The sequence below is a fragment of the Leptodactylus fuscus genome, chromosome 6 (assembly GCF_031893055.1).
Source record: "Leptodactylus fuscus isolate aLepFus1 chromosome 6, aLepFus1.hap2, whole genome shotgun sequence".
In the NCBI taxonomy this organism is placed as follows: Eukaryota; Metazoa; Chordata; class Amphibia; order Anura; family Leptodactylidae; genus Leptodactylus; species Leptodactylus fuscus.
In genome coordinates, this window is record NC_134270.1 from 150036599 (window position 1) to 150047442 (window position 10844).

Consider the following 10844-nt stretch of genomic DNA (forward strand, 5'->3'; position numbering starts at 1 on the left):
TGGACATCAGTTGCCCCATCAGAGGTAAAACAATTCCCCACAACAAATATGGCAATTGGATTAAATCCCTGCATCAACATCCAATCCCAAAAATTTCTAGTTCCTATAACCTATGATATTCTTACTTTCAAGACCTTTATCCAAGTCCATCTTGAACATGAACAAGTTGTCACCATCACTATATGTTGTGGCTGTGGGATCCATAGTGTCATCGCTCTTACTGTAAAGAAGTCCTTCTATGACTACGGTAAAACCTTTTCTCCCTCTAGACGTAGAGGATGTTCCCTGGTCACAGTTACAGACCTTGGTATAAAGATATTATGGCATAGCGCAGGAGGAACTGAGCAGATACATACAAGTTTGTGGGCAAAGATTCAGTATAAAACTTTATTTAAACTTATGCTCATTCTGTGTCGAGTCCAGTGGGCGGTCCTTAGTAGTGACCAACGGCAATAGCGGCATGCACACTCATAAGACAAGTAATAGGCCCGCCAACCAGACTCCTAAGGCCAGAGCAGAATCCGCAGTGTGACAGATCGACTGGACAACATTTTATTGCAGAAGTTTGACCACAATATAAAGACTATATGTTGGGTTTTGGTGCTGTAACAAAGTTTAACAAACTTTCCTCACTATTACAGCACCACCAACACCATACATAAGACCAACCAGAAGATTGCACAAGCTTTAGAAGTGGAGACACAGTTACATCAGCTGGCCAACATGACCTGATGTTGGCACCTGACACCATAAGACTAGGCCACCGTCAGGAAGTCACTGCAATGTCCCCATCAGAAGTTTTACGCTATGCAATATATATATACCTCAGTGGTGACCTCAGGCACATGAGATCACAGAGTAGGCCCAAAAGAGGTGAGAAAAGGGCAGTTTAATTTTTTGCACTTTTCCTGGTTCTCCACCTCTTCAGACCCCAAAATGTAATAATTTCACTTCCGGCTGGTACTGAACTTGTTTGACCCTAAATGAATCTGGGACCCGAGCCACCTGAACCGAGAGGGTCGCCCATCTATATCCCTAACCTAACTAAAAAGGGTGCAGGGTTACGCTCTGACACTTTGGGCTTCATGTCTGAGAACAGCACTGCCTTAAATGACATGTGATAATCGCCGGTATGGGAATACGACAAACCCCCATTTTTTTTTCCTTTCTTTGATAAATGGCCATATAATATCCTTATCCAAAACACTCATTTTAGACAGCGACCCCTAATAGCATTAAATTCCTCGCACTCGCCCTGCAGCTTCCGCTATACACGCTGTACATTGCCTAGCACATGAATATTGGTCTAACATGAATAACTTTGTGAAAGACAAAGATGGCTCCCTCCTGTGAAAATCCCATACCCCTGCGGGTTGAGCAATTTTACGAAATAGAAATCTGTATTTTCTCATTTTTACCCATCGGTGCAGAAATCTCGTGGTAAATAAGCCAAAGTCATTAGTATGAGCAGAATTGTTTGGAAGTGAACGGAGGGCATGGAGAGATTTCTTTGTGCGTTGCGACCACATCAGTAAGTCAGCTAATAGGCAGCTTTCTGCAAAGGACTCTGGGAGGGGTCATTAGCCGCACAAAGGGTTCTCATTCCATGAAGGAAATGTTTTGTCACCCAGCTGAGTGGGCTGTTAACATATAAATACAGGCCTGGGTCTATTCACGAAACGCTGCATCTGGCTCAAATAAAATTCCATTTCCGAGGGGAAAAGAAAAGACATATGGAGGGCTGGGATAAGATGCAGCTGGAGATACAGGATTTCCTTCCATCCATCCACATCCTAGGAGTCCTGACTTCCAGACCATACTGGGCGATGGTAGATAAGGGGTTAATTACTTAACAGGCATCATCTTCTCCCCCCCTCCGTCCCAGCCCGAGGTAACTCTGACACCTGGTGGGAAGCGCTGACGGGAAGCCCAGGTGCCATACAAGGAACACACCTGCTAGGTCACCCTACACACCTGGCCGCTCCCACACCCACAGGCTGCATCTATTGTCCCCGCGCCATAGTGACAGCAGATCCTATATACATTATTAAGACTCAATGGGGTTATATAGGTACAATATATGGACATGTACTGTATATAAGAGGAGCCTAAATAACCAATATACATGCAATTGAAAAAAGTACAAATTTTTGCAGGAAACGTCAGATTTTTTAGAAAAAAAATTTCAGACGTCATCTTGACGCTAGAGATCTGTAAGGCCAGATTCAGACTTGCTTTCTTTTGTAGATACTGTAAGGTGGTGGAACCAACCTTAAAGGGTGAGTTAACCTTTAACTAGTGTGAGTTCCCCTTAACTAGGCAGTTATCCGGGAAACTTTTATGGGAAAGCCTGCGTCCCTAATGGCACTTTGCTGTATTGGACTGGATAGGAGCCTACTTGTAGAATGATGTATAAATCTGTTAAAACGGAACAGATTGCCCACGTACTGGTTTCTGTGTTTTTCACTGACCCATGCATTTGAATGAATAGACAGGGACGCAAAAAATGGACAATACTTTGTGTCTCTTTTCTATGGCCCATAACAGTAGCATCACTAGGAGTGGTGGGGCCCCGTGGCGAGCTTTTGACATGCCCCCCCCCCCCGACCAACTCACCCCTATCACCCGAGTACACAGTATTATGTCCCAATACTGGCCCCAGTACACAGTATTATGTCCCCATAGTGGCCCCAGTATATATTATGTCCCTATAGTGGCCCCAGTAAACAGGATTATGTCCCCATACTGGCCCCAGGACACAGTATTATGTCCCATTGTGGACACACATGAACAATTATTATGCTCCAGAGTGTAATAATCGGAGACCCAGAGGGATACAAACAACAAACTACTGTTACTTAGCTATCTCCTGACTCCCCTGCATTCTCCGACGCTATTGGCCATCTTCTGTGACGTCATGTGATCTGGGCCCTGCGTCGCGGGTCATATGACGTCACTCAAGTAGGCCGAAGCCTGCCCGGAGCCTGGAGTAACAGTTCTTTATGTTATCTTACCTCTCCCCGGCCTCCGATCGTTACACTTGGGAGCTTGTGGGGCCCACGCCATCACTTACCGATCCCAGCCCCTGCCAGGATTGGTAAGTATATAGGGCCCGTTACCGTCTGGAGTAACTCCAGCCAGGTAACGCCGGGCCCCCTTATGTCCCAGACCCTGTGGCAGCTGCCTCTGCTGCAACGGCGGTAGTTACGCCACTGACCCATAAAGACTACAGACCATACAAATTATTGGTTCCATATATTATATGTAAGTACGGACCTGTAACAAACTACACTTGTGTGAATGGTGCCCAATTTGGTGCACTTTATCTAGGTTGTGTGTTACTTGCCGTTGATACATGTGCGAGATGGTAAATACTGGCGCGGGTTGGCCGCTGCACTGGAGACACGATTTGGAGGACATGCTCAGGAGTATAGCCATGCGACGACCTCAAACTGGGTCTACACCGTGGCACAGCCAAACTGACTGCGCATCACTTTGTAGAGGTTTCGGGGTCCAGTGCTATATATACCATAACACTTCTGTGCTATCCTCCAAGACTCAGCGAGTCTGCCACGTCACTTTTCATAGAAGTCTGAGCCACACTTTACTAGTCCGGAACCATGTACAGTGTGTTTTCCCTTGCAGTAGACAGTCGTGAAACGTGTGCTCCAGAGTTATCTAATCACGTACAAGGACTTGAACAGACTCTTTTGCACGTGATAGACACTTATATTTCACACTACCGATACATACGTGCGCCTGAAGGTTTGCAAGTAAAATACCGCTCCTGTTGTGATAAGCGTGAGAGCATATTATTTGGCCAACAAGTGTCAGACTACAGTGCTATGGTAATAGAAGTCACAACCAAATTGCGGAGAATGGGTGGAAGTGCCCAAGGGATCCAACACCTCTGATGGTTTTGGGGCCAACTGGACTCTTTTTGACTTCTGCTGTTGGGTGACAAAATAGGATGTAGCGTGTCGATCAGAATATCTCTCAGTAACCAAACATGCTAGCTCAAAAAGTGCATATCTATGGACAGGTCAAGTGAGCATTCATCTGATCAAGCATGGATGTACACTATGGCTGGATGTACGTACATGCTATCTCTGCAGTTATTGGCAGTCGTACGCGGCCATTGTTAAGTGAGCATGTATCACATATGTCACCGGTCCCTTACCAGAAAATGCTGAGGCCACTGATTAATCTCATCGGTCACATGGGGCGAAGGACCTCCAAAAACAAGGTGCAGCACAAGGTGAAACGGAGACCCCAGTGGTGGATAATGTAGCACCAGGGATAGGTGAGTAAGGCCCCCCCAAGTTGTGGAAAAGCTACTTTTTTTGTTTCAGATTTTACTGTAGTTTTTTTGAGCCAAAGGAGTGACTTCAGGGGTGAACCTACCCCTTTTGACGCCCGAGGCGAACGACAGAAAGCCGCTCCCCACCCGGGAGGAGGGGGCGGAGCGGAGGGGGGCATGGTTGAGTGAAGGGGGCGGGGCGAAACGAGGGGCGGGGCTTAGCGCCGTTCGCAGGCAGAGAGCGTGCCTGAGCGTGAGGGGAGGCCGCTGGAGCAGCGCTGCTCCAGTGGCCTCCCCAATCCACCGCTCAGTACTAAGCCAGTCCAGGACAGCTTGTCCTGGACTAGATTAGGAAAGGAAAAATGCCGCACTCCCTGGGGCCCTGACATAGCGTCACCTGAAGCGGTCGCTTCAGGTCGCCTCATGGGAGGTGCGGCGCTGAGTGACTTGAACAGAAGGGAGAAGTATAATGGTATGTTCACATGGCGGAATTTGCCGCAATAGGATGCCAGTGCAGTGGACCAGTATCCCGCTCTGGATTAGGCCCCAATGATAGGCCTAATCAGGAGGGAGCCTTGCCAATCTGCGGCAAGATAGGGCAGCTTGCTTCTTTTTTCTGCTACTAGCTAGCGGAAAAAAGAAGCGAGCAGCTCCCATTGAAGTCAATGGGAGCCTTTTTTGGCAGCGGATTTTGAGGCAGATTCCGCGTCAAGATCCGCTGCCAAAAAAATTCAATGTGAAAAGTCCTATATATTTCCCATTCCCATTTTGAAGTTACTTTTGTGTTTGGCTAAAAAAAAAACTGCATAAAAAATGCTGCTTTTCTGCAACATTCAGCCTTAGCCGAAAGGGTTTTTACTAGAGATGAGCAAACACTAAAATGTCCGAGATTCGAAATCCGATTCGAACAGCCGCACACTGTTCGACTGTTCGAATGGATTTCGAACCCCATTATAGTCTATGAGGGGAAATGCTCGTTTCAGGGGTACGCAAAATTCGATAACATTATACTTACCAAGTCCACGAGTGACGGTCGGGCTGGATTCTCCTTGAAGTCTTATCCCGGCGCAGCGCCCCCGTGGCATCTTCCAGCTGGAATTCACTCTGCCTAGGCATTGGGGCCTAGGCAGAGCAGACTGCGCATGCGCGGTCGGCTCTGCCCGGCCTGACGCCTGAGCAGAGCCGACTGCACATGTGAGGGCATGCCCGCGCATGCGCAGTCGGCTCTGCCTAGGCCGGATGCCTAGGCAGAGTGAATTCCAGACGGAAGATGCCACGGGGAAGCTGCACGGAGAAGACTTCTAAAGGTAAGAGAAGAACCAGCGTTGATTGGCAGAATGTATAACATTCTGCCAATCAACGCTGGTTCTGCATCGAACCTTAAACTTCGAACAGCTAGTAGTGTTCGATTGAGTACGAGTATTTTGAATACCGTAGTATTCGATCGAACACGTACTCGATCGAACACTACTCGCTCATCTCTAGTTTTTACCCAGAAAAAGCAAGAGATAGCTTGAAGATTGGTGAGGGTCGGACTGTTCAGACCTCTACGGATCAGGAAAACGGGGGACTTTTGGGGGCGTACTGAATGGGGTGGTGATCAGGGAATGTGCAAGACCGCTCCACTCCCTTCGATGGAAGCCATACGCTGCGTTTTTGCTATCTCCAGCGCTCCCATTGAAAACTCTAATGGAGTGCTACGTGTGTCTATTCAGAACCAGCGACAAAAGTGCCCCATTCTAACGACAATGGGGGGTTTGGGTGGTTGGACCCCCACCCATTTGCAAGAGATTCCTCATCCATAACTTGCTTTAGTAGAAAATCCTCACAACCACAGATCCAGAACACCCACTTCTTCATCTCCTTCCGTTCTTCTGTGCGGCCCTAACGAATAACAACTAATTATACTCTTAATTATGTCATATTACAGCGATATTCTGAAGTAATGGGAACACAAGGCCTGAGAGAGGAACCGGCAGTGTACTCTGTGTACCGCCATATGCTCCGAGCACACAAGGCTGCCATATGCGCTAGCTCTAACTGCACCATTATTACCCGGTACGAACTAGGCCCAACGTCGGGGAAGTAGAACAGGTAGAGGAGTCATGGAACCAATGAATGGAGATAGTCACACAAATAACTTTCTAGAACCCTGGGGCCTGAGGTAAAATCTGGCAGCGAGACAGTCTGGCTCCAGAGATGTATTACTAGCATGAATCTCCTCTACCTGCGCACATGTGCCATACATATGTGTATAACCACAACCATATGTACGGACGCTCACACACACACTAAACGGTTCGATTTCCCTTTAAAGAGAAAAAAAAAAAAAGAAAAGCCGCTTGAAGAAAAATTCTATTTATATGCCGGCGCGCTGTCTGTCTAATCAATGGCGTCTCGGATGTTAATCTATAGCAGCTGCTCGCAGAGACGGACTGGCTCTGTGAAACCTCACACACCATAACACAAGCCAGGCCTGGACCCTGATAATGTCCACAGAGGGACGAGAATCCAATATCCCATCCCCTTGGCTTCCTGTCAAGCTTATTCCTCCGTGGTGGAGGTTCCTTTAAGTCTGTTAACATATACCGTACATATTATTGAAGCGTGTCCAATACCAACCCAACAATCAAATTCAGGTTACAAAATGGCGGCGAATAAGTGATAGGCCAATATCTACTACTTCTCATATAGCCATAGCAGCGGAAATCTTATTTATTTCGCTGTATACACTAGGGACACGAAACATATGTCTGCAGACAATTCTGGAAACACTCGGCGAGATGTTATTTACATAAGTCGGGCCCGTGGAGATGGGATACATCCAAAGGAATCCTTGTGCACGTGTCAACAACCCCTCTTGACTGTAGGTTAGAGATTCTGGGGGATATAGCAATGGTTACAGGCCCCAAGCCACCATCTTCTCTAGGGTAGGAGCCCCATGGCAACACTTTACCTTACTATGGTCTGGATGTCTGTCCTTGTCATAGGGATATTAGGGGAAATTCACTGTTGCCCCTCTGCCAGTTTTCAATGCACAGATGTGGCGTATCTTTGGCGCCACTTTGCGATTTCTGCACCCTGCTTGACACACAGCAGATGCATGATCATCTTTGTGGCCATTTTCATGGATTTTAGGTCCACTGCCATTTGCATAAGGCCGAAAACTAAAGCTGGGTTTACGGGGGGGGGTTAGGGCCGGATTTTGACGTAGAATCCACATTAGAAGCCGGCTCAAAAAACTGCCTCCCATTAACGTCAATGGGACCCGTTCACTTCTTTTGTCCACTAGCGGTTTTGTGCCGCTCGCGGAAAATAAAGAGCGACTGCCCTTTCTTGCCACGGCGGAATCTGCCGCAGAGTCCGCGATGTGAACACTCCCTCCAGACTAGGCCCATTAATTTGGGCCTAATCCAGAGCAGAAAGCTGCGACTGGATGCCGGTGCAGTGCACCGGCATCCAGTTGCGGCCAGCCGTTTTTATTGGACCGGGCTCTGAGGCGGCCTCCACGTCAAAATCCGGTCCACAAATCCCCGTGTAAACCCAGCCTAAGGCTCCCTATTGGGGACACAATCTGCCAAAAATAAAAAATAAGGCCACGTTGTAGACAGGGTGCTTTTTTTGTTGCAGATTTTGATGTAGTTTTTTCAAGCCAAACTCAGTAGCGGTTACAAAGGCAATGGGAAATATCTAAGAATCTATTAGGGTCCATACACATGGAGAGAAATTGCACTGAATTTTCCACACTTTAGACCTGTACACGCGGGTGCTTCAAAACACATCCCATTCACTTCAATGGGAGCACGCGTAAAGCTTTACGCGTGCTCCCATTGAAGTGAATGGGATGTGTTTTGAAGCGCTCGCGTGTACAGGTCTAAAGGAGCGGCACGCTTACGCCGTGTAAAGGGGCCCTAAAGGTATCAGAAAAAAGTAGGATTCCACAGCGTTTTTAGCTCCCAAACGCTAGGTTCACACCTGCGCTCCGGTTTCTGTTCCTCGAGTCTAGTTATAAAGTAGTTACCCACAGACCCTATAGGTTATAATGGGGTGTTCTGGGTTTCCATCCAGTTTCCGTCCGGAAAGTGCTGAGAAACAAGCCCTCAGTGCAGGACTTTTCTCGCCGTTGATTCTCAGGGGCTTCTCCAGATGAGACCCCGATGCAGATGTGAACCTAGCTCTAACTCTTCCTGCTCCTGTGACCAAGGGCAAGCCAGCCAGCTGGCAGGTAACTCGATATTACAATATGCCTTTACCTCTACCATACAGAGATTATACGGCCACAGGTTTCGCTAAACACAATGAGCATGCTGCAGATTTCTGTGCAGATTTCTGGTCCAAAAAAAACCAGCAAAATCTGCACCAAAAACTACTTATACGCAAGGTGAGGCCTCGGCCTGAAAGTCATTTTGGACTTCCCCATCCTTGTACTGTAAATTGCTGCAGAATCCATTGTATTGCTGGATTTGTGAGCAGCAAAAACCGCGTACGTTTCAGCGTTATAGAAGGGACCTACAACATGTGACGCAATAATATAATTGGGCAAAATCACCTATTAAACGGAAAGGGTCTTTTCTACCATTTCAGGACCTGCCGACACTGCAATGTATACACATTGAAGCACAGCCCTGGCCATATACAACAGCCAAAAAAGGATAGACCTTGTGCTACTGTGTATATAGGACAGACCTCCCGCTGTATATGCTGGGTACGGTTTATGGCGAGATAAACAGAGCACCAAGTGGAGACATAATATTTATAGAACAGAGCTGGGGCTAGTACTGACATACACATATATACATATGATACACTCCACACATGAAGCGCTCACCATCGCCACATGCCATCAGATCATCCTCCTGTAAGAACATCTGCCCACTCAGCAACAGTTTGGAGTCATCACAGATACCATCAAGGCCAACACATCACAGATGAAGATGAACAGGTCCAATATTCCACCAATGGTGGAAGGTTGGTCGAATTAGACGACATGTAAAAATATACAGTGCGGTGATCGCAACAATATCTCCAAGATAAAAATGTGCTCAATACGGTCTAGGGTCCATGGTCGGAACGAGATCCTCTAAGCAAGTCTACACAATAAGATCCTGGACTCAACCAAGAGTCAAAGATTATCTCTTAATCTTCGGAACCGCCATCAAATTGGCTCAAATATCTTCTCGCCCTATACCGTGTTCCATGCCACAAGTATACATACATATATACAGTATGTATGTGACGTGCAGAAGCGTTTTAACCAAGGTCACACATTTTGGAACATCTCATGTAGCGTTGTGATGTCGTGAACATCCCGGATCACATACAGTGTTGTGATGTCATCACCAAGGATGTGTCGCAAACTATGACATAAAGCGTCCAAACATTGGTAACCCTTTCCTATCCATAGCAGATTAGTGATCCAGCAGGTCATCAGTGACGTACGTGTTTACATCAATAAAGTGCCGGGGTCTTTTAAGATTGTTCTCTGGAAGGAAAGAGTTAATCATCGTTCTGATTAAGAGTGCACCCTGAACCATGCGAAGGGGGTCACACTTTTTAACGCTATCACGTCCAGAACGTACGGATTACAGGGAACAGAAACTCCAACCAACAAGTGAAAATGAGACAATGAAAAATCAGTTACTTACACTGGAATGATCCCGGGATTCCAACCATTTTATATATCCTCTCTGGGAAAAGTGTACAGTGTGTGTCCTCCTGAGATAGCTCCTTACCACACAGGAGGTTACAGGGCCTCTGCTGGAGGAGCCTGGAAGGCTGAGGATAGGGGGCTGGGAAGAAGACAAGGAAAAGGGGGCAGGGAACTAATCCTCCTTCCCAGCGACTAGGGTGGACCTTCTACACAACAGGAAACACCTCCCTCTTATAGTGCATAGCATTACATGTCCACATAGCTGAGCCGCTCTGCACAGAGAGATGGGATAAAGCAATCATCTTCTGTGCAAAAGATCGCTAAAAACACGTCACAGCTTACAGAAGGATTTCGTATACAGCAAAACGTCAAGGTTCAGTCCTCGAAAACTTTGTTTCAAAGCATAATGGAATATTAGATACTTTGTGTCAAAAATAAATATAATAGCCAAAAAAATTACATGTGCAAGCTTTCAGAGCACACAGATCCTTCTTCAGGGAAAAACAGATCTTTCTTCAGAGCACACAGATCCTTCTTCAGGCTGGACCGGGTTCACATCTACATTCGGGCCATTCCATTCTCCTATCAGAGAACCCAAACTGCAACCCAAAACCCACTAAATGATCGCAAAGGGCCAACACAGCAATTTAACCTTAATACTGTGCGGATCCACAATTGCGGACAATTATGGACTTGCAAAATACAGTTGTGTGAATGGGGTTATATTAGGCTTTCAATGATACAAAACAATTTTGTACTGAAAGATAAAGGTCTCTGCATTTGGAATGATTTTGAACAATTAATGTTCTCTATTTACATTTCACGGGGTCTGTTTTATAGTGACAGTATTACAGCCTGTACTAATATCACGTCTGCTATAAAACAGATACTGTG

The 10844-nt window shown here is 46.7% G+C and overlaps 1 protein-coding gene across 4 annotated transcripts in view; it reads right to left on the minus strand.

The window, feature by feature from the left end:
• CBFA2T2 (CBFA2/RUNX1 partner transcriptional co-repressor 2) overlaps positions 1-10096 on the minus strand; it is a 39904-nt gene extending 29808 nt beyond the window's left edge. For 2 of the 4 annotated variants that reach the window (XM_075277558.1, XM_075277556.1), the window contains exon 1: positions 9946-10096. In XM_075277558.1, coding sequence (XP_075133659.1) covers positions 9946-9973 — 28 coding nt within the window. In that variant the 5' untranslated portion in view covers positions 9974-10096. Of the gene's footprint in view, positions 1-9128; positions 9671-9945 lie in introns of those variants that run through there. The other 2 variants (XM_075277557.1, XM_075277555.1) reach the window with 1 other exon arrangement.
• Positions 10097-10844: the final 748 nt, after the last annotated feature.